This window comes from Anser brachyrhynchus (assembly GCF_964034855.1).
Source record: "Anser brachyrhynchus genome assembly, chromosome: 1".
Lineage (NCBI taxonomy): Eukaryota > Metazoa > Chordata > Aves > Anseriformes > Anatidae > Anser > Anser brachyrhynchus.
In genome coordinates, this window is record NC_137694.1 from 9,319,249 (window position 1) to 9,343,058 (window position 23,810).

A 23,810-nucleotide genomic window follows, 5' to 3' on the forward strand; every position below is an offset into this window, starting at 1 on the left:
TCCAAGACAATTGGGACCAGCAATTCATTTATTAATTAAAAGGACTGATAAATAGCAATGGAAGCAGTTTGAGTACAATACAGGCAAATGTTTCTCCCTTAGTGATTGCCATTCATCAGCTCAACACACTTTGCAGAAGTGAGATATGAAACATTAAAAAGAGAATTTGATTACGTGTTGTCATCCCAATTCATACTTCTCATTTCTCACAATTAGCTCATGCCCTTCATCAATTCATATCATCCACACTGCACTTATACAACTGTTGTTTATCACTTTCTTCATTTTCTCTTGCTTTGCAAATGTGACATTTTAACAGTATTGCTTAGGAGAAAATTACAGATCAGAATAACTGGTCACTTTTTTTTTTTTCCTTTATTTTATTTAAAGCAAGAGGATATATTAATTGAAACCTGTGTTCATCAAAGAGAGCATTGGTTTGAGAACATTGGATGTTGGTTTCACTAGTAAATAATACAAGCTGAAAATATGATACAGCTGTGCTGACCTCTTTGCGATTATTTTGAAAAGCTGGCTATCTTCCCCATCTGACAGTCTGTGAACATGGCAAATAATTTAACATTCATACCACTCCTGTTTTGGCATAATATATATGAATCATGGGGTCACCACTTTCCAAACTGGTAGTAGATCAGAAAAAAGTTAATGACTAAAGTTTTGGTCATGACTGGTTCCACTGATTCCATAATAAAAAGCGTTGTGAAATGAAATATCAAGGCATAAAGGACATTTTGTGTTATGACTCAAAAGTCATGGGGAAAGTCTTTTTTTAGTACAACTTAAGGAGTTTCTTTCTAATTTTGGAAGTTTCCTGGTGAGCTGATCAACTTAGTATCCCTGAGTGGCAGGCATGGTCCAAGAATTCATGGTTTCTTCTTTGAGACCAGAGGCTTCTACACCACTGAGTAATCAGCCAATTGCAATCACTTTGAGTGAGTTTTAAGAGAATCTGCTAGGTTATATCTCATCTGAGCTTCCAAATTTTGTAATTAGAAGGAAAGTTTACAATTAGATTTTTCTTAAGTCACAAAACATCCACCTATTAGTTGCCTGTTTGTTTGTTTTGTTTTGTTTTTAATATTACTATTAATATAAGCAGAATATGTGAGAAGGACAACCCTGGTTAAGGTAAATGGCAAAACACATAAAAATCCTGAACATTGCTCCAACAAAGACTGCATGGCCTGCCCAGAGGCCTGGGATCATTTCTAGGTGTGTGTCTTCATTACACTTACACCATTTGTGTTAAGAAAGTTTGAGTGTGAAAATCCCACTGGGGAGCAGCACTTTTGATCCTAAATCCACTTGAGCACTGTGCTCATCTGCGTGTCATTTCAGAGCAAAGCTGATAACCTAATTAGATGACATGCTGGGCGATTCTCAACACAGCAGTGAGCTGTATCACCTCACCAGTTCTTCTCTGTGAGCCATCATTATCTCTGAGTACATGTGTGACCCCAGTAGCTGGCTCGAGAGGAGCTTTGTATCAGCATTGCAAATTGGCCCTGTTAGAGATTCATAAGCTTAGGCTTATCTGAATTTTAGCTTTTTTTTTTTTTTTTTTTTTTTCTGGCTGAGCCAGCACAAGCTAAAAGCAGGGATTTGTGTGGAGATGGAACTAACGCTAGACTTAATGTCAAGTAAACTCAGAGTTTTCAGGTCAGCGAAAGTACAAAGGGGCAGTGAATGCTAATCCAGCCATGGCAAATATGGCCTGTACATCTGCACTGTGCAAGCACATAGGTCATGCAGCATGATTTGTGCAGTCCTTTTGCTTGTGCGTGAGAACCTGTTTAAGCAGTGCATATTATGACATTTACAAGCAGGGACAAGAAGTGGTTGCCTCTATAAACACCAGCATAACACCAAATTTCTTCCCTTATCTGTCCTCCTAAGCAGCGACCATAGTTTTGTTCTTGTTTTTACAGAGAACAGGAAGGAAGGAAATAGTGTCACCAGCTTTCCTCCACCCCATGAAAGAGCCACACCATGTTTCACACTAATGCTGACAAGCTCGCTAGGTGACATGCACCAGATTTCTCAAGAGCATGGTGGGAATTCAAGCAAGCATTGTCTCATCTCTACCCCAACAGTAGTCTGCTTGTTTCATCAAATGGGGCCTCTAGCTTGCTCTCTGTTGTGCAGAACACATGCGTACACCTGCCATACATTTGGCACCAAAGGCATTGTACAGCTTCTGTTGCAAAGCAAACATGCAACTGATAGCAAAACACAGCAATCTAAAGCAGTCAGTGCTTCAACTTGATTTAATGTGAGAAACATGAATTTGTAACAAATACGCTGCTTTTATTTTTGTCTTCTAGTGCTGTACAAGAACATTCTTTTGATGATAATTTAAGCAAACACGAAATCTGTTGAAATTTCTGTAGCTAGAACAACAGGAATAGGGGAACATTTTGTCTTGTGGGTTTTTTGTTTGTATGTCTGTTTTTGTTACTGGTGCCACTGGAAATGCTCATGTTACCTGAGATGATGTGCAAAATTGTCAGTATCCATGTGTTACCCTCTGCCCCCCTCACTGAAGCAAAGCACTCTCCTTATCCATCTGTGACATTTCAAATGCCTACAGCCTTGGTTTCAGATTTGCAAAGTCAGATCTTTAAGACTAATAGTGTTGCTAAGATTTGGAGAGGCTTAAAATCCTTGACTCAGACTTTGTACATCTAATACCCAATCTGTTTTACACACCTAATCTGCTGCTCTCTAGTTTGCATTCACCTGTCATAACTAGGATAAAAGAAGCTCCTAAGAAGAAACACAGTCATAAAATGAACATTAGAGAGATTTGAATGTAGATGGGAGCAGCCTAAAATTTAAGGGGTCACTTTAGCTTCCCATTCCAACAAAAGCTATGACTGGAAGGTTAATAAAAGGAGGTAATGATCTGCAGCTGTCATTGAACAATTCTTTGAAGTTGTCTTTACATCTAGATTTTAAAAATTCATTAGTTAGCTTTGTTAGCATTTCCATTCCAAAATATCCTATTAGGGTGAATATAGAAAAGAAAGAATTACATAAAAGGAAAGATATTATGTTCGTGGAATTTTTCCCCATGGAAAATGGCATGCCCAGCTGAACTGGGTGAGAAATCAATAAAAGTACTGAAGCAATAAAGCAGTGTTGTCAGGGCAGGGGGTCTTGGAATACATCCTGCAGACAAATGCCATTCAAAGACTGTAGTGTTTTTTTGTTTGTTTGTTTGTTAGTTTTGCTGTCTCCAGATAGTAATTAGATGACTCAGATTGTTATCCAATAGATTAAATGCAATTGATTTCGTCTTTAATATACTACTTCATCTTCAATATACTATGTCTTCAATATACTATACTATACCTTCAATATACTATTTCATCTTCAATAAACTACTTGGAGTTTTGCACACACACATGCACAAACACATTAAACTGTAATCAGATCAACAGCAAATACACTTTTATTTGCTGGTTATACAATATAAGAATGAGGAGAATTTGTTAGTTAATGATCTAAAAAAACAAAGATAAGAGATCATCAGTGATTTTTAACAGCAGGATAAGAGCTCCAGCTACATAAACTGCAGAAAACGCTACCTGAATAATTACATTTCTCATGTTTGTAACACAGCTGATACTGTTCTGGTGATAGAAGTAGCATGCTAGCATATTTTAGACCCTTGGTTTAAGCATTGTTTAGAAGGTGAGAGGCAGCCTAATATGAGAGACTGAAGCAAAGACCTTTAAGTAATATATCATTCAACATTTACCATTTTGGTGGAGATGCTTGTTCAAAAAGTAAGCAGTTTGAGCATTCATTCTCAGGAATATGACCAGAAAATCTGTTCAACCTCCCTACCTGTGAGTGGCAATATCCACCAGTGGGGTTCATATAAGCAGTAGCTGTTTCATCCGGCAGAAAGCAGCTTATCCTGGTGATGTTAACTCTACAGAAAGACAACTGTGAACACAAATTATAGAAGGGCTTAGAAAAACAAGTCAGAGTACTATTTTTGAAAGCAGCAACAGCAATTAATTTTTCTAATGTTAACAAAGGTGTAGGAAATTTATTCAGATAAATGTTTTAAAATAAAGATCAAATAGTTCAGCTGGGTGGTTCTGAAATTTTATTTTATTTTCATGTTACTCTGGCTCTGCTACTGTTTATGTTTTAGCCATGGTACTTAGTATGTTCATCTATTTTTTTGTGTTTTTCTTACAACTCACTTTCAGATGGGCAAGAAATGAGAATCAGGGATACTGCCCCAGCTCTTTTAGAGTTTTTTAGTGCTGTATTCCTCCAAAAATGCTAAGTCCAGAAATTTGAGTAAGTTGTACACCATTTAGTTCCTGAGTTTTCTGAGTGGTACTGTTCATATGAGACACTAAATAACTTTAGTACTGGTTTAACAGACATGTGATGAGTCTTATAAAAAATATAGAATCCCAATATTGGGACTTTAATGTCTTCTTTTCACAGCCAAGCATTAAAAAAAAAAAAAATAAGGGACTCATCATCAGGTTAATACAGAATATATATACTTATAATCTCTTTTTCAGTTATGTTTTATTCATTATCTGTAACTGCTCTAAAGTGACCAGCAGCCTCTGAAATGTTGTCCCAGATATCTTCATGCCTTCCCATTGGGACCATCAGTTTCATTTGTTTTGATTATGCCATGCCCAGAGGTTTCACTGTGTCAACTTACTGCAACTCTTACCCAAGCAATACTGTCTTAGGGAAGTGCCCTTTATAAATGTCTACCCAAGATTCTTAAAGAAATTACCCTTTCTTCAAAGTACATGTTAGTTTGGAATGACAGTTTCAGACAGTATGCCACTTCTGTCCGTCTATTCCCAGAATATATTCTTACTTCATTTAATGAAAGGATGACTTTTCTTGATTGTGTTAAATTAAATCTGGGGACTTTTTTTCACCCTAAGTGTCTCTTTATTTTTGTGTTCAGTCTCACATCCTACTCATGATTTATTTTTTTATTTTATTATTTTATTTTATTTTATTTTATTTTATTTTATTTTATTTTATTTTATTTTATTTTATTTTATTTTATTATTTATTCTGTAAAACAAGTACTACCCCACATCGACTTCATTGGTAGCATGTGTGACTCCCTCCACAGGTTTTAATTTTCTATTATATTTTTGTTTATTTATTTATTTGGCACCATTTTCTTGCTAACTTGTAAAGCACTAGCAGTAATATCAATTAATAGTTGCATTCTGAAGCTGTACTAAAACTGCCTAAAATAACACCAGCAAATCTGTGGCAGAATTTACTATGTAATAGGCCTCTATTAAGGTAAGAGCTGTTTTAGAGCAGAAAAAAAGATTTAATACATATGGCTACATGTTTAGCTGCAGTATTTTCTGCTAAAGTCATCTCTAGGGAGTCAGCATTATATCCTAGTACAAGCCTATTTGTCCTTGCCAATTTAAACAATATCATCTGTGCCTGCTTTCCTTCAAGGTGCCGATTTTCCTTTATCATTAAAATGACTTTATCACTCTTTCACTTAGCTTTGGCTTATGTGGGAAGCTCTGACAGTGTTCAATTTGGGTTGTTATAAAATATTTTTGCCCTTCCCGCAAGGTGTTTTTGGACCATAAAATTACTTTTGCATATCCTTTTGAATATATATTCTTGTAACACCTTAGCAATTGCCAGATTGTTTCCTTTAAATAAACCGCCATGTAGGACTAAACAGTCTCTCTTGAAAAGCCCTTGGAAAATTCGATCCTACTATCCCTTGCTGGTAACTTTGATGATTTTCCGCAGTCTTATCTCAGCTGTAGCTCTGGCAGTCTCAGTCTACATCTAACCCAAGACCTGATAGGTTTGTTCTTGTGTTGACAACTCCATAATACAGTAATAGACATTGTTCTACTGCATGTATGTCCATACAGTGTTACTGTGGTTATTAAATCTATCCCACTTTTTATCAGTTTGAAATCATAGGTTTGTATCCAAGAAAATAATCATTTCCAAGTTCTCAAACACTGGAATATTTTGTCAGACCCTCTTTTGTTAACGGTAAATAATGCCTCACCAAATTCATTTAAGAAGGGAATAAAAACAATTATAAAGAAGGACATGAAGCTTCTTATTTACATTGCTTAAGGTCAGAGCCTCCTTCTGAACAGACTGAAACCCGTTTTTGGTTAGTGGTTAGTGTGGTCAGAATGATGCATGAACCAGTGTTGAACATTTTCAATCACACTACTGTAAATAGTCTCTGCCAGAACCTCTGTTAGAGCTTCCACAGAAAAATTAGATTTTTGCTTACTGGCATAGTAGTTATGCATTACTAGTTCTTCAAATGAGACCAACCAGTTTCAGAACCTTTTTAAGCTTCTCTGTGATGCCCATTAGACCTTTTTGTACCATTTAACTTAGGCAGCATGATTTATGACAAATGTCCCTATACAATTCAGCGTTTAGGGAAACCTGGGAAACTTTTTGTTGCATCATTGATGATTTCAGCTTTATTGTAACCTGTATATATGCCTACTAGTGTTAAGGTCTCCAGCAGATATGTTATGTCTATTATATAGAACTCAAATTATGCTTATTCAGATCTGGGCTACAATCTCTGTTTCTTCTCAAAATTCCAACAGCTCAGAGCCTTTGGTTATGGATGTCTAATGTTTTATTTTGTTTTTCTAAAGCAAAAATATTACTTGGGCAGGTCTTAGTATTGTCTATAACATAGATGTACAACTTGTGTTATATAAACCAGCCACATACAACCTAAGGAGATATATTATTTAGACCCTGGGACCTTTGTATGTTTTCTCTTTTCCTAAGTAAGCTGGAAAAAGCCTGTGAGCCAGGAGGATCTCCCAGATAATGCAGCAAACCAGACCTCTGCCTTCCTCAAGAGTCTCTTAGGTCTTTCTCTCTGTCATGCCATTCATTACGTGTATAGTGAATGCAACTATTATTTTAGAAGGTATATGTAAATCCTTTTTTTTTTTTTTTTTTCCCCAGAAATGGCAGTTTTATTGAGGGTGCATTGTACGTTGGTTCTGTACTTGCATAATAAATCTGATATTCCTGGGATGAGTGCGCAGTATATCCGGAGAATGATTGCAGTACACCGATGACTCTCATTGCCCATCTTTTAGTTGTTGGTGCTACATCAGCTCAGTGGTGGCAGGCACATATATTCAGACATATCCAAGAAGACGGCAGAAGTAGACAGAAAAGCATGAACGCCACCTTCTTGAAAAATGTATTTTGCTTGACATTATAAGGTGCTGAGGTAGTGACACTCATTTCACTGCGAAGTTGATATTTACTACTCCAAGACAATGTTGTAAGAAAAAATTTAGTCAAGATTTAGGCAATCTAAATATATTTTAGACCTGTTACTATATATGAACTCAGATGTCACAGATCATTATCCTGACAAAGTTAGAAATTTTGGTTTTCTTTTACATTTATATAAAAAATTCTCCTCCACCATTATAATTTTATTCTTATGCTCAGATATAGGCGTTCAAATGACTTGGGAGTCTCTGTGAGGAGCTGGAACAAGTTACGTGAAACCAAGTTAAAAACCCTGCTTTCATGAGTTTACCTACTTATTCATCTCCTTTCTTCAACAGTAACTGTATTAGCTCATAGTTATTTGATTTCTTTGGCTGCAGTACTGCATGTGGTTCCTTTATGCTTATGGGATTTGGAGTGTACATGCATGCAAAATGTAGATTGTTCCTGGCAGCATCAGAAGTTCCATGGTGGCTGGGAGGAAGCCTCTACCTCTACCCTCAAAAACTAGAAGTGATGAGATTTTTTATTTTTATTTTTTTTCCCATTGATTGATGGCACTATTTGTAACCACTTTGATCAGTTTTCAGGTGCATTATCAGGTGCATTATTTCGGTTGAGTGTAAATAGGATTAGCCTTCCTCTTTGAATGCCCATATGTCAGAGCCATCTCCACAAGCCAAATGGACAGAGCATTCATTTGTTTTTCAAAGTGAAGTTGTAAGATGGTTCTTACTCAAGCAATCAGATTTCCATGCTATGCATTATTATTGATTTATTTATTGCATTAAGGTAATATCAGAAACTCCACTTAACAGTATTATTCCATCATGTCATGTTGGAATGCCATCATGCCATTCCCCATTGAATCAACAAATGGTTAATGTAACTTTTGATCTGTGTCTAAATTACAGCACAGAGGGAAAGTATCATACATGTTAAATATAGATTATTAATAACAGGCTGAAATTTATTCAAAACTCTGATAACAATTCTCTAATGAAAACAGTTATTAAATTTCTATTATTATTGAAAGAATTTTGTTGTGAAACTCAGCTCAGCTTCCAAAGGTTATAGATGCAAGAAAAAGATACTTTATTAATTCTTGATTTTTTTATTTTTTACCATCTCCTTCCCAGCCCTGGAGGCTGCTCATCAGTAGGAATAGAATAGAAACACAGAATTGAAGAAATATAGTAGAAACAGAGCACCTAGATATGATTTACTTTTCCCCTGTCATTAACAGCCTCCTCTTGTTTCAGAAACATTGGAGAAATATCTTTACCTACAAAAACTAGGTGAAGTGGTGCATGTGAAATGTTCTTTAGAAAAGTTATTCAGTGAAGCTAATTTTTGAAAGGCAATTTATTACTCACTTAAGAAAGACATCCTTTTACATAAATAAAAAGAGGCAGCATAGATATAGTAGTAAGTACAACAAATCTTGCCCTGTTCACTGATCCAGCTGCAGATGGATCACTTTCTGGTAATACAGCCTAAGAAATCCTCTATGCTTGCACAGTTTTTGTTTCTCCTTTGACAATCAGCATTATGACAGAACTTTTTGTAGTGTGAGCTGCTTTCCCAGATAAAGTAATAGAAAATCCTTTAAATGTTAAATGTCATCTGTCTCGGTTAAATGCCTTAGCTGACCAATGGATCTGTAACCCATATAGTTGTCTGTTCTGAGTTGAAGCTTGCATTACTTATTTATCAGCATTATAACATTAACCTGTCCTGTTCTAGACACTGCTGACATTCTGGCTTACATGTACATAACAAACAGTTTCTTCTGACTGAGAGGTGTCCTAACAGAACTTGCTGAAATGAAGTTACCGCATTTTTACCAACTCCCAGCTGCCATGAAGGAGGCAGAACCCTTCTGTTCTCTCTAACACAATTTTCTTGGTTCCTGAAAACAGCTTTTATCTGATACTAGCTGTGGCAGTAAAAAATCAAAATCGGAAGTGGATCACAGCCAACTCTTCCACTTGTGCACAGGATAAGTATGTCATTAACCATGTCTCTCTTAAAGTTATTTATCTCATGCAAGCAAATTAGTTTGAAGCTAAGATATCTACATGAATGCAGATATCTGCTATCAGGTCTCTGCTGGCTAAAGTTAGGTACTTGACAGAAACAGAAGCAGAGTTTGCAGGGCAATAGGACCCATGCATATAGGATGTTTGTAAAATAATATCTTATAGCTAATAAAAATATATACCCAACCCCCACCCTCCCTAAGAATATATGTAAAAAGACAGAATGAAGCACATTATTGACATCAGCCCTTACCTTTACACATATATATCTTGACATTGTGCTTTCCTCAGCAAACTTGAAATCTCTCATGGACACAAGATGATATATACATAATACATTGAATTGAATTCATAACATTTTATGGGAAAGTGTCTTCATTTCTGTATAGCTGTGACTGTCATAGTATGACTATTTCAGATTTTTTTCTCTTAGAGAATACACAATATATCATATAAATATCTTGAACATTAATGCCGTTACTAATCATAATGTTTCCCAGAAATAGCTTATATTTCTTTCACACCATGTAAACAGACTCTGAACTCAGAGAATATTACTAGATTTTGGGTTTGTTTAATCATTCCTGTCTTGATTTTTTTCCCTCCTGCCTCTACTGAGACTTCCAACCACAAATATCAATGTTAGGTGTAATTGCTTCTGCAATGTGTTATATTGAGGAAAAACAAGAAGTATACCTTATAGGTGCTTTTTGCATTGATGACAGAGGTATGAGATCATTTATTTTTACTTTACACTAGTAATAGGTTGAGTGTTTGCACAGTCAAAAGATGCATAACAACTCAGTTACCCAGTTCTATATCTCAGCCCTATTTCATGAGCCTTAAAACTCAGAGTCTGATGAATAGTCTGACGTTTCTTATTTCAGAAACATATATATAATACTATATATATATATTTCCCTATTCGAGTGCTAAACTATCTGTTCTGCTCCTTAGGCTGTTTCCATACATCCAGAGCTGTTTCTAGGCAGGTAGTATTAGTGCCACTAAATCCTGAAGCTCAAATATCCGGTATGAGCTACCACTGTTTACTATTAGCCTTGCAGATAATTCTATTCCCAAGATCCTTCCATGTGTTGATTCCACGTCAAAGCAGCTTGAATAGGCCTTTGGTACTTTAGTTTACATGAATGAAAAGAAAATCACAGAAGACACCAAAATTTTATACAGAAAAAACGTTCCCTATAATTTCAAGCACTGAAAAGAAGGCCTTTCCTGATTTGTCTGCTTGCACAGAGAGAATCAATGGCACAGAATTTTAAATTGTTTATTCTCCCACAAACAATTATTTCCAAGAGATTTTCAGAAACGGTAGCTAGCTTTACCTGCCTCCAAATGAAATGTTCTGTGAAAGATATTTTTCAGGAGACCCATTATTTGAAATTCTGGCTCTTTTAATTTGCTTCAGATGGAGGCACTCAAAATCAATACACGCTTATGAAGATGATGGTCCACATTGCACAAGAGCAGATGTGTCAGAGGGAGCTATGTAACACATTTTTCAGCTGCCAGCATGAGTATGTTAATGACATGATTGTGTGTGACTTCAGTGTTTTAATTTAGCTGCTCAGGGATTATGCCTGTAACACGCCAGGTACAACTATTATAATGTGCAAGCAAGAATAATGCTTTAAATAATGATAACAACAATGGCAACACTAATAATATCACTTGACGTGTCTCCATTCCTAATGTTAGCAAAAAAAAAAAAAAAAAAACCCTAGACACAGAAAGGGACATAAAATGTTTTATAATACAACAGATAATCAGAAATAAAAAATAAATAAATAAAAAATAAAAATAAAAGGTCAGAAGATGGAATAGCTTGCACAGAAAGCCTGCAAACTATTTCCTAGTCTCCAGACTTGAAAATGACAGAGAAGAACATGTGGCAATTACAGAACCATTTTTATTGCTTTGAAATAACACAGTTTAATTGCTTTGATATAAATGTTGAAGCATATCTCAACTAGAAGCAAAGCAGTGTACTCAATCATGTTACTTTTAATGGAAACAGTCTTGAAAATCGGTTGGGCAAAGAACGTTTGTCATAACTGCTGGCCTAGCAAGTCATGCAAGCACAACTAGATAAATAAGGTAACATGTCCTGCCACTTGTAACTTTATCCTCCAGTATATTTCATCAGAAGGTTCTTAATTTTAATCTGAATGTCTCCATCTTAATGAGAATGAGACTTGCATTTGGCTAGAGCCCAGATCAATTTCACATAATAACAACAGTAACCATCTCAAACTTATCCTTTCCAGTAATTGAACTATATAGCATACTAAAAAGCAACAACAACAAAAACACATAAACAAGCAAACAAGTTAACAGTCTCTATCAAAATGTGCTTTGTAAGTTTTGCTTTAGGAGTCTTGAAAACGTGATCAGTGAAGAAATACAACATTTGAGGAAGTGGCTGTTGCATATACAAAATGTTGGAAGAGATTAGTTAAATAGGTTTTGCATTTTTCATGCTGTTTCCACAGGAGATGTGTTGAAAGCCATAAAGATATGCTTATTTCTCCAACTAATTTATTTCACATATACAATAATTTGCGGTCAATAAATCTAGGATGGATTTCCATGGTAAGGCATTGGTGTGGCAAACAGAATGGATAACTTTATTCATAATGTGGTTGTGGTATTTTTATAATCAGTTTTGTAATGTGATATCACTGGAGAGTATCATCAACCAGTGTTCAATATTAAACAAAGTTTTCCAAAGCAACACATGCTATATACTAATTCATGTCATCAGGGATCCATCTTATGGTGTAAGGGACTCATCTTGTGTGCACATGGCTTTCGACGAGATGATAGCTCTGAGAAATTTACTTGTACAGTTTTATAGCTGGGCACTCCAGATGGAACATTTTACCATAGTAGGACATTTTACCAAGAGGAAAATAACTCCCTCACCAGCCAGACTTGTCTTGACTTATGAAAACAAGCCTTGTGGAATGGTGGGAACTTCTGAGCTTTTTAATGAGAAATAATGACTTTACAATAACAATTTCAGTACAGAATATTCACAAAACCTTTGTTTATTTCTTCCACCTGTCTGCTTGTATGTTTGACATCTTATAAAAAGCAAAATATTTAATCTGAGAAAATAATTTCCTTACAAATATCTATTGAAGAGGGAAACATGTTGAAATCCAGTCATTTAAATGATCCAGAGTTTAATATTTGTGAAAAATAATTTACAGTTCAAATCTCTGTGTAATGGTCTACTTATACCCTAAACTTTGAGAGACTAGAAATCTTGGTCCTGCATCTGTCTAAGTTAGTCATCAGACTCAAGTTTAGTCATAGTCTGACATTTTTTCAAGTGTTTTCAGCTGTTAGGATGAGAAAATTCAGGTTATACACCAACTGATAACCTGTTTCCCCAGATTCCTGTCTTTCCTGGAGGGCTTTCTTTAAAGTCCAAAGTGTGCTAAAGAAAAAAAAAAATTGGCCCTCCTTAAATCTGGATTGTGCTGGATGTACTACTCATAACATTTCAACATGCATAGGCACAGATCCAGCAAAACATGTGTAAAATTTGAAACCCATGAGTAACTCAGTTGAAGCTGCCAAAGATGGTAGGATGAACAGAGAAACCACTGAATTTCAGAGCAAAAATATAGGATGAAACTATATCCTCAAACACAAGACTGTAAACTTTAGAAGGATACTCATTCAGCACTTCTCAAGGAGGATGAGAAGGATGTTGCTTTTCAGGTTATTCTCATAAATCATTATGATATCTAAAATTAATTGAATGATTCCTGAGAAATATATTTGCACTCAATTTTCCTTTTCTTAGGTTTCTGCTTGTAGTGACTTTTAACTCCAGTGGGAAACTGGACTAAATTGTATGTGTAATATTTTTCTGCTTCGGCAAAGTCAATGGACTTACATAACCAAGCATTGAGTAGAGTGGAAATATTTTTAAAGGTCAAATCATAAAACTGTAAACTCCAGAGGGAATTATCTCTAGGGAGTTATATCGAGTGTACCACTCCCCGTATGAAAACTTAATTGATGTCACTTGGTTGAAATTATTATCTCTTGAGCTGTAAGTTGATATGACGTTATGTAAGATATCAGACTAAAATGCATTTTTCGGATCAGATGTTAAGCCCTGCTTGTGGTATCACAATTGGTCATTGTAAAAAATGATTATTATGTCACAAACAGAGGATTATGATGTCAGGTGGGGAATAAGTGCAGAAGCAGATAAATTCTTAACAAACAACAGCGATTCTGTTTTCATGCAGTGTCTTCAGAAAGAAAGAATGAGAAAAAGAAGTACAGGGAAATATAGTGCACAGAAGAACACTTGTTTCCAAATAAGATATTTCATAAAGTTTTCCATAAGGTGACAGCTGCTTTTTCAAGCACCACATTCTGTTCTCCGTTACATCAGCACAAATCCAGAGGAACTGCATTTGAATTGTTGTTGCTTGGGATTGACATCAGGGTAACTGAGAGTAAAATTTGGCTTTAATACATTTTCTCAGAAACAGAAACCATTTATTCCTCTCAAAATAGAGAAGGGGGAATTACCACACATCATATGACATCATGTATCGTTCAACACTTTGGAAGAAAAATGGAGAGCAAGATTTGTTTGAAGTCTGAGATGTTGGGTTTTTTCCTCTTCTCCTCCTTCCAATTTGCACAATTTATTGGGAACCTCCCCTTTTCTGAAGCACAATACAGACCTTTTGGGCACAGGGGAGCTCTCTTAACAGTTGGTTTTGCCATCATAATAAACCCTTTAAGGACACTAATTCTAGGCTTCAGCACACCTCCCTGTCGTTAGCGACATAACGCAAGTAGTTTCAGGGCTGCTTAACAGCAGCTAAAAGGGACTGTTTGGAACAAACTTAGATTTGGTAAACTTAGGTCTGAGGTGGAACATTGCGTTAAATGGGTAAATACTGGCCTTGTATCAACTTTGTCTGCAGTGTCATGTAAAGTCACCGTTCTGACGCCACCAGGCTTTTCATACCTTTGTCCTGTGGTGGGGGAGGAGGAGAGGTGGGGGAGGAGGTGGGGGACATTTCAGCTTCTAAAAGCAAGTGACAAGTAGCTTCAGAACCTAAACACTAAAACACCAACCTGCTGGCTTCATTTGTATTCAACAGATGCCTTGCTTTTTCCCCCTCGCTGCCTAGTCTGTACCGATCAGTATAAACAATAGATTTTTTGTCTTTATGAACATATTCTTGTTCTGTTTCACTTGAAGGTGGAGATAAACATGTAAGGAAAAAAAATAAAAATAAAAATAAAAATAAAAATAAAAATAAAAATAAAAATAAAAATAAAAATAAAAATAAAAATAAAAATAAAAATAAAAATAAAAATAAAAAGGAGGAAAGCAACCTTCATAGACACATATTTATAGTTTTTAACATTACTATGTAAAGCATCAAGAAACACTCTGGAATTTGGCTGAGAGATTCATGAAATCAGTATAAGAGGCATATAAGCTTTACACAGAAAGAAAAAACAACAACAAAAACGAAAACCTGAAGGATCCATCTGTGAGATATTTGAAATGCCAGGGAAAATGAAGAAGGTTAATTATGCTAATTTTATGTTAAACTTGTATACAACTTGTATTGTCTCTAACTATATGTGTATGTAGGGTGTGCCAGTTTGAGTCCAATCTTTCTTCCATGATTATTTTGGTATAACATAAAGTATGCTGTAATTACACTATTTTACATGTACAGAACACCTGGCTTATTAATATATATATCCTTTCTAGTTTGATCACAAAACAGCAAGGTGTTGATAAGTAGCTAATTCTGGTCCAGAATTAAGAATTTTTATTGTCATGGGAAATATTTATTGGCAGTACCAGCATCTTTGTCTTTCCTTCTCTTCTGGTACAGGGCCTGGCTCTGAAAGAACAGAAAGATGTTACACAGTGTCAGCAGATCTCCATTATCGTATGACCTCCAACAGGGTGTCAGGCTGCACTCCTCCCCACATCTGGCCATGTGTTTTCTTTATTACCTTTACCACTGCCGTTAGTGCTCAGTCACGGGGTGAACTGCTCCAGGGAGCTCTGAGTGCTGAAACTGCATCTTCAGCTACTTGGAGAGAAGAGAGGGAAGATGGACTGCAACTGTTCAGACTTTGATTTGACTGCACTTTCACTAAGCCCAAGTGCTGATGGTAAAAACTCATTAGAGAGTCAAGGATTCATTATATCACCTGATAGTCCTTCTAGTTATACTCTCTGCCTGCATATACAAATATTGAGATAGCAAAAGATTGCATATTTGAAATATTTTTTAGAATTCCTAAGTGTAAAATCAATCAATCAATCAATCAAACAAAAAATCTTAGTTTTCAATTATTTTCCTACAGAATTGCTCGAATGGTATATGTGTGTGCGTGTGTTCAAGCTACATTTGAATTTTCACAGGCAAGATTTACATGACTGACTGATCCAACTCCATGCTAACTTTGCTTTGGATTTTAAGACTTCATGAGACAGAAGGAATCTTTCTTTCCTGTGTCTATATTTACCTGCCTAAAATATCATGGACTGTGATGTCAGAGAACAAACAAGAGAACAATGTAGTGGAAAGATTCTCTGAAATAGTTACAAATTCAAACCAGAGAAGGGATAAAGTTCCCCTCCCTGTCTGAAACCCCTATTCACTGGGGATTCAGAGAGGGAAAGAGAGAGTTAGTTAATGCTTTTTTAGAGTCTTGTTTTTCTTTGAATCCCCCCTCCCCTTTCCTTCTAGCACACACTTTCACATATTGCTGACTCTAAAAGCATTCACAGAGGTCAAATTATTGAAAGATCAACCAAGTTTTCCTAGGCTATCACAGTTTACTTACCATTCCCAGTTTCTACAGAGTAGTGATTAAATAGCTATCAGTTTTGGCATCAGAAGCCATAAGCTGACTCTTTAGCCCCTATGTTTTGTGTGATATTGTTTGATCTTCCAAAGATGATTTCCACCCACACACTCTATTCAACAAAATCAGACTTCTAATTTGTCTATGAAAAAACATCCTCATTAAAAAGTTTTTCAGTCTAGAAAGTCAAATAGGGCAGTTGTATGAAGATGACAGCCAGTGGTTAGAGTTTTGTTGCTTTTATGTCTTTGTCATATACTAATGAACCACTCAGCACAAGAAGGAAAAAAAAAAAGAAAGAAAAAGAAGAAAAAAAAAAAAAGGAAGAAAAAAAAGGTCCAGATCATACAATGATCATAGCAGATGTTGCATACGCTTTCAGTTTGTGGTTTGTGCATATGACTCTGCTGCAATTCACCTGGGCTATTTAAAAGCCTGTGATGAATGGGTGGCACACAAGATAGTGTTGTGTCTTTCAAGTCTTTGACAGTTGGCAGTAAAGGTTACTAAGCAAAATTACATAGGGCCAAAAGGTTGGCTATGATGGATCCCAGATACAATAGAACTGGGGATTTTCTGTATACCTAGTGATAAGGAGGGACTTTTAGGGCTGACAGGAAGGACTTGTGTACTATGACAAATGAAGAGGTAAGGATGCGATTGTTGGCATAGTATGTGAGAAAAAGAGGATCAATTTCTTGTCATCTTAATGTCTTAGTGTGTGGCCCTGAGCAAATCCCTAAGGATCAGACCTTGAAAGGTGTATAGGGAGTCTAAAGATGCAAATCAGAACATAAGGAGACTTTCAAAGACAAGCAGGAAATTCTGAAACCCATATTTTGATATTGATCTACATCTTTCTAAGGGCATGACCTTATTTTTCATAGTTACAGCAGTTCTTTGAGTTTTGTGCACGAAAATAGGTATTGTTAGTTGTTCCAATTCTGTAAAAAATGTGAGTGATAAAAGTTGAAATTGGATATGAAAGCTAAAGTAACTGAATCTGTAAGACATTTGTATATAATACACCTTGCAAGCTGGCTCTTCAGCCAGGACATGACTGTTTTATTATCTGTCTTCTCAGAGATCCACCAACTATTAAATCTATTGGGTTAGAGGAGCAAGTCATTCTACAGGCTGTTTTTTGTGAGGAGACCTTCCGGCTTGATTACAGTTCCCTCAACAAAGTTCAAAATGTCAGGCCTGGAATGAGATTTAAGGAGACAAAAGTTTCAGGGTTGCTGTTACTTTGTTTTCCCCTTTGTAATTATTTTTCTTAAATTGGTTTTCTCTGAAGAATTAGAACATCATATCTTTCTTTGCATTTCCCTCATCCCCTGTAAAAAAAAAATGTGTCCTTGTTAGTATTTCCTCAATGAAGGCCCAACAGCCAATAAACATAAGAAATCAGAGGGACCGAAGTAGCTGTATTTGAAAGGTAATAGACTTGGAAATTTTGCTCATTTTGGATGAGTACCCCAGAGCTAATCCATTGGAAACAGAAGCTACTGCACCATACCATGAGTTGGGAAAAATAAGCTCTTCATTACTCTTATTAATGCCACGTGCTTGGCACTTAAGGCACCTAAGGTGGGTTTCTTACTATGGCTCTGGGCATCATAGTTCACATACATTTGAATATGAAGATGAACATCAGGCAGTTGAGGCCAAAGGAATAGAAAAGTTTTGTTTAGGTTTGAAGAGCAGTCTGCAAATGCTGCTGTTCAGACGGGCATATAACCTGTCTACAGAACAGGATGCAAAGAATATTTTTGAAGAATTTGATGAGGTGTTTAATAGACCTGAAAGTATTGTGAATAAAACACATCATACTGATACAGGTCCTATTATGCTGCCAAAAGAACAAACATCACATATAGTACAGTCTCGTTAGTCCTGAGAAATGAAGGAAAAGTTGATTGTGACAAGACGGTAAGATGCAGTGTTATTGAGAGAAGACAGATACTAACTGGCTTGGTTAACAACCTGATCACATGCAATAATAAAAAAGTTACAGATTTGTGTAGGTTCAGGAGATTCGAATAAAGCTACCAAATGCAATGTAGCCCAAGGGAGCACTGCGGATAAACATGTCTAGACTTCTAAGAGCAAGGATATTTCCAGATCTAGATGCAAGCCAGTGATTTTGGCAACTTTAGCTTGATAAAATGTTAAAATCTACACCTTCAGCTCCCTTTTTGCTGATGCATTTTTAAGTAACTTTGCTCTGTGGTTGCTGCAAAACTTAAAAACTGCCAGTTCACAGAATTTAAAAGCCTTTAAGATCCAGGTGGAAGCAGTGATTTGCAACCTCTTGAGCTAGTGTGATAATCATCAACACTGTTAAAGACAAATAAATAAATAAATAAATCCAATATCCAGTTCAGCAGGTCTGGATAACACAAGCATTTTTCTTCACCATACAGACCTTTTACAGCTTTCTTCTTTTTTCTTGATTTTTTTTTTCATCCATATGAAAGAGAGAAGAGCACCTACATTACGTACTATGTCAAGTAGACTCCAGGTTTCGATTCCTGTCTGATATAAGCACTTGCACTTCAAGATAAAGTTTCATCACATGTTGCCTTCAGAAGTGAGGCCAATATCTGAAGTTCCTCTCCATTGCTGCTTACTCAGCTTTTCTCCAATACTAGTTCACATTTTTTTCTGCTCCATGAGCTGGCAAATGCACCGCGTCTGCATGAAAAGCAACCCCTTTCATATTCCCACAAATATTATTTTTAAACAATCTTTTTTATCATTTTTCTAGTATGTCCCCACAAAAAGGTCTGTAGCATCCCAAATGAAAGAGTGGAAGTCTGTGACATGAAAGCAAAATGTGGTAGCTGAGGTCTGGATCTTCTTAAATGGGATTTTGCTTCTGAACTCGATGTGTTGTGAAACTGCATCCTGAGCCTCTCACATATCACGTGACAAATGCATTTATTTATATTTGAGCTCTAGGCTAAGGCTGCTCTTGGACCAACAATTATTCAGTTATTCTAAAGTGTGTTACAAGTATCATTATGTATACAACTGGAGCAATTTCAAAGGGACCCTTTGCAGCATTGTAAATATTCTGCTTATCAAGCAGCTCACCTACTACAGGAGAAAATAGCAGGGAGTCTATATGAGTTAGGATTTCACATTTCCTACAAGAGTGTGTTCTCTAGGGAGGTTTTTAACAATCAGATACACTCTAAGAGGCTGTTGGGGATTTTTTATTTTTATTTTTTTAATCTGATGTTATCCAGATATTGCACAATGAACCCAAGAAATCTTTCTTTTAAATATTACTAAGCTAGTACTGCCTATCGAAAACAGATTCTGACAATTCCTTTGCAGTTCTGAGAAGTACCTGATCACATCGATATAAACAAGTAATGACTCATCTAAGACACAGGAAACAATTCTGAAAACATAAGTACGTTTTTAAAGCACACTGAAGACTTTCTTAGAGCAGTTAAGCTTTCAAGAGCTTCTAAGTATAAAAATCACAGCAGCAGCAAGAAGATTTGAAGTAATCATGAGTCAAGTAAGGCTATTTCTGACTAATGAGAGGCACCAAGTAATGCCAACTTATAAGTGACTGAAAGAATAATTCTGCATGGATGGTCAACAGTGAAAGCCCAGTCACATCCAAGTAGAAGTTTTTATAGGCTCTATCAATGTGAAGTTGTTGCACCTATTAAAAGGCAGTATAAAAATCTCCAAATTATAGTGCCGCACAGCTTGAGACCAGAAATGTTACACAGAACCCACAAGTGCCTATCCGGATTTTGGAAAGTAAAACACTGTATAGAATGTCATATAAATGCCATTACAGAAAATAAAAATAAAGTCTGCAACAGCTATGGGAAATGATGCAGGTGAACTGTTGTTTATTCTGAACTCATTGAGTAACAATGGAATAATTAAGCTAATGTGATCTTCTTTTCTTAAGGGGAGAAGGATATTATTTGAAGAACCAGGGAAAGCTGAGATTTTACTTTTTGCCTCTCTCCAAACTCAGCAGTTAGATCGCTTTCAAAAGACCAAAGAAAAAAGGTGAATAGTTTGTCATTTGAAAGTGAGTTGTTGCCCACCCTGAATTCCCAGAGTTGACGTTTCTGGCACTTGCCGTATGCACGTTAGCCAAATCATTCCTTCCAAGCAGAGCCCAGTTTTGCCTTGGCAGAAGCAACATATGGCAATGGGCGTCTTTAAGATATAAAGCCTCTTCAAGCACCACTGAAGTGCTGCCATTGCCCCTCTCCTTTTAAGGGGGTGTAGCATATGCTAGCCTGATTAGCTGATTAGCACTACTTAGAGCTAAATAGCAGGAGGACGACCCACAGGGTCAGTTTTTACCCTTCTCTGTGTCTTTGGACTGGCATATTCCACAGAGGAAAACAAAATGTGAGCAGCCTCACTCACAAAGGATGCAGAGAGATAGCATCTCTCATCCCTTTTAACATCGTTCTCTATTTTATCTCTCAAAACGCAATCTTAGATAAGTTAGTACTCATTGTATCTAATCTATATGTTTTCTGGGCAAAATATATATTGGCTGGGGACCATGCTTTGTTTATTTGGTTGCTGGAAAGTAGCCTGGAGTGTTACACATTCATTTTACATTAGAAAGATACAATTTTAGCTTCTTACTTTCTTTTCCTTATGAAAAAAAAAAAAAGTAGTTGATCCTTCTTTATGCAACTAGAAGTACATTGAGTGTAACAACATCATTGTAAGATGATGTGCTTTATAAAGTCCTGAATATGGTGTATCTTTTGTGTTTTGTTTCTAATTGTTTGCTGCACACAAAAGGATAATTCATTAGGCCAATTCTTCAAATAATCTCAAAGTGACATGAATTCCTTTGCAGAGTGAGTGTCTGTAGCAAGTAATCCATGGAAAACAGACAGGCGTCTCTTGTCATTTTGGAGCTCTAATCCACTGCCTGGAGCATGAAAATGCTCAGGATAACAAGTGTGGGAATGACAAAAATCAACATTATTTTGGGATTTTATTTTCTCAACAATGCTGCTGATCAATGGAATTGCTGAATCTGGCAGATACAATGCCACAGGATTAATGAATTAAGCTCAGGAAGCAGAAGAATTTGTTAAAGAGGAGAAGGGAAAAGCCCCTTCTTTTCCACTGGTGTGTGAATATTAAGGACTGAAAGCAGCAATGCCAGAATTTTAGCCCTTGCTTTACTACAGCACCAAGCCTTGTTCTGCACGAGCCTTTACATTTTAATTAGAACCATACTGACACCCGCATTTGCAACTATGAACTTCAGCTTCAAAGTTAAGAATATTTCCTAGAAGCTGGCTTACTAACTAGGTTTGAGCACAGAAAAGAGATGCCGTGTTCTGTAAAATTCAGAGTGCAGTGTGATCCCCTTTGGTGGGACTAGATAACTGATTTTCAACCCACAGTAAATAATGGTGAAAGGAAGGAAGGAAGAGATGTCATCCAAATACTGCAGATGCTCTCACCTAAAGCACTCACAGTCTTTCTTCTGGAAAAGCATAGAGCAAAATAAATAGGAGTCACCTATTTATTATTAAAAGTTTTCCACTTTTCTGTCCATAATGCACCAGGAATGCAATGGGCTGTATATATCAATGCAAGACTACTTTTCAAATTGCATGTTAAATTGATATTCAGCACAGCACAGAAAATTTAATAAACCATCACTGCCTAAAGGAGTTTTGATGTGCAGGAGGGGACAGTTTAAGTTTGCTTGCATGTTTGTATTTACAGCTCCTTAACATTTAGAAGATACTTTGTGTCCTTTTGTTTAAACAAACAAAAAACATTATCTGGTTTCATTGCATAAATATATATATATATATAACACTAAAATATTTAGAGTGCTAGAAATTGGAAGGTTTGGAATGTTTTTAACTTATAAGAATGCTTCAGAGAATCCTCCAGTGTAATTTATAAGCCCCTCTAGACCTGTACATGTCTTGAACTGATTGTTGAAGTGGGCTTTACCAGGAATTTCTTTTGCTGAATTGGAGTAGTGTAGGAGGTGGGGAGGGCGGGAGGGTTAGCACAACCTTCCCTAACAAGGCTTTAAAAGCTTCAGCGGTAAAGTTATGCTGATGGAAGACTTTGTTACTTGTTTTTAACTGGGAGCAACATGAAGAGGATTATGTTATGGGCAGGAGATGTTATTTATGTGGGTAGCAACATTGTGGCTTGTGTTTTTAAAGGGGGGGGGGGGGACGACATCTTTTAATTGGAGCTGTAAAATGAAATAGGAATAATAATAATAGCAATAATAATGATGATGATAATGATAATAATAATAGTAATAATAAAAGGAACACAACGGCATAAAATAGCTAGTGCAATTTACAGCTCTGTGCCTTTCCCAAGCTCGGTGGAGGATTCTGCTCCCTCCTCTAATCTCAGCCGCGATGTATTTTTTGTTGTTGTTGTTGTTTTTTCTTTTATTTTCTTTCCTTTTTTTTTTTTTTTTTTTTTTTTCCCTTTGCATGTGTGGTGTGACAGCAGGGAAGGGGGGGGGGGGGGGGTGTCGAGCTTTCCTGCTCTCCCATTGTCAGCTGCTCCCAGCTCGGGGAGAGCCGGTGTCCCCCCCCCCTCCGGTGCCTCCCTCCATGTGCGCGGGGACCCGCCCGCCGTGCGGGGAGCGGGGCGCCCGCCAGCACCGCCACGGCCCCGGCCCGGCCCCGGCCCGGCCCCGGCCCCGGCCCCTGCCCCCGACCCGCACCGCCCGCCGCCGCCTCCCGCATCATGCCGCCCCCCCGCCCGGCCGCCACTCGCTCCCGGGGGCTGCCTCTTTTTCCGGCCCGCGGCGTGTGCGTGAGAGGGGCTTGAAGTTGCCCCGGAGGCGGCGGAGGAGAGGAGGAGGAGGAGGAGGAGGAGGAATAGGAGGAATAGGAGGAGGGGGGCCGGGGTTGCTGGCGGCGGGGCGCGGCGGGGCGCGGCGGGGCGCGGAGCCCACCCCCATCACCTGTTACCTCCGCTCCCCAGGTTGCCTGAAGTTCCCCGGCGGAGCCCGGCAGGACGGGGAGAGCCGCGGCTCCGGCTCGCAGGGACCCTCCAGTGGCTGCCGCAGCATGGGCTGGCTCAGGGGGATTGCCTTGCTTTCCTTGGGAGTATTACTAGCAGGAAGAGTGAACTGCCAGCATGTGAAGAATAACGTGCCGAGGCTCAAATTATCCTATAAAGGTAAGCCTGTTGTTCTCTCTTATTCTCCGTTTTCCTCAAAACCTCTCCTCGCCCCTCGTAGCAACCCCCCCCTCCCCCCCCCCCCCACCTTCCTCCCGGGTCTTCCTTATCTTCCGAAGGGGAAAGTGGCATGAGGAGAAATTTCTGAGAAAAATACTTTAAAAAGCCACTCTGTGCTACGGTCGGTACCACGCAGTTTAAACACAGACAAAGAAGAGTTAGTTGCATTTGCAGACAAGGGCTCGGGATTGTGCTGATCCGTGGAAGAGTCTTTCCAGTCTTGTGCTATTTCATCGGACTTTACTCTTTAAAACGATGAGACGTGTTTGGCCACCCAGCTAATCCCCCCCGTTCTGGGCATGTAGTGCT

General features: G+C 37.5%; 2 protein-coding genes and 1 long non-coding RNA gene across 5 annotated transcripts in view; 2 read left to right on the forward strand and 1 right to left on the reverse strand.

The window, feature by feature from the left end:
* Positions 1 to 7,544, forward strand: part of LOC308176312 (uncharacterized protein) — a 145,801-nt gene extending 138,257 nt beyond the window's left edge. The window contains exon 6 of the transcript XR_013938219.1: positions 7,525 to 7,544. The gene's annotated coding sequence lies outside the window, so the exon portion shown is untranslated. The remainder of the gene's footprint in view (positions 1 to 7,524) is intronic.
* A 426-nt stretch (positions 7,545 to 7,970) lies between these two features.
* On the reverse strand, positions 7,971 to 23,366 carry LOC308176335. Of its 2 annotated transcripts, none has more exons than XR_013938234.1 (3): positions 23,231 to 23,366; positions 15,390 to 15,466; positions 7,971 to 15,274 (listed from the first exon to the last, which is right to left on the reverse strand). It is a non-coding gene; the product is annotated as an uncharacterized lncRNA (long non-coding RNA). The 2 variants fall into 2 exon arrangements; XR_013938235.1 differs by having other exon boundaries at positions 15,390 to 15,469; positions 23,231 to 23,320.
* Positions 22,291 to 23,810, forward strand: part of SEMA3A (semaphorin 3A) — a 169,774-nt gene continuing 168,254 nt past the window's right edge. Inside the window, exons 1-2 of one of the 2 annotated variants that reach the window (XM_080551865.1) lie at positions 22,291 to 22,425; positions 23,244 to 23,441. In XM_080551865.1, the coding sequence (XP_080407991.1) occupies positions 22,404 to 22,425; positions 23,244 to 23,441 (220 nt within the window). In that variant the 5' untranslated portion in view covers positions 22,291 to 22,403. Of the gene's footprint in view, positions 22,426 to 23,124; positions 23,442 to 23,810 lie in introns of those variants that run through there. The other variant, XM_080551866.1, reaches the window with a different exon arrangement.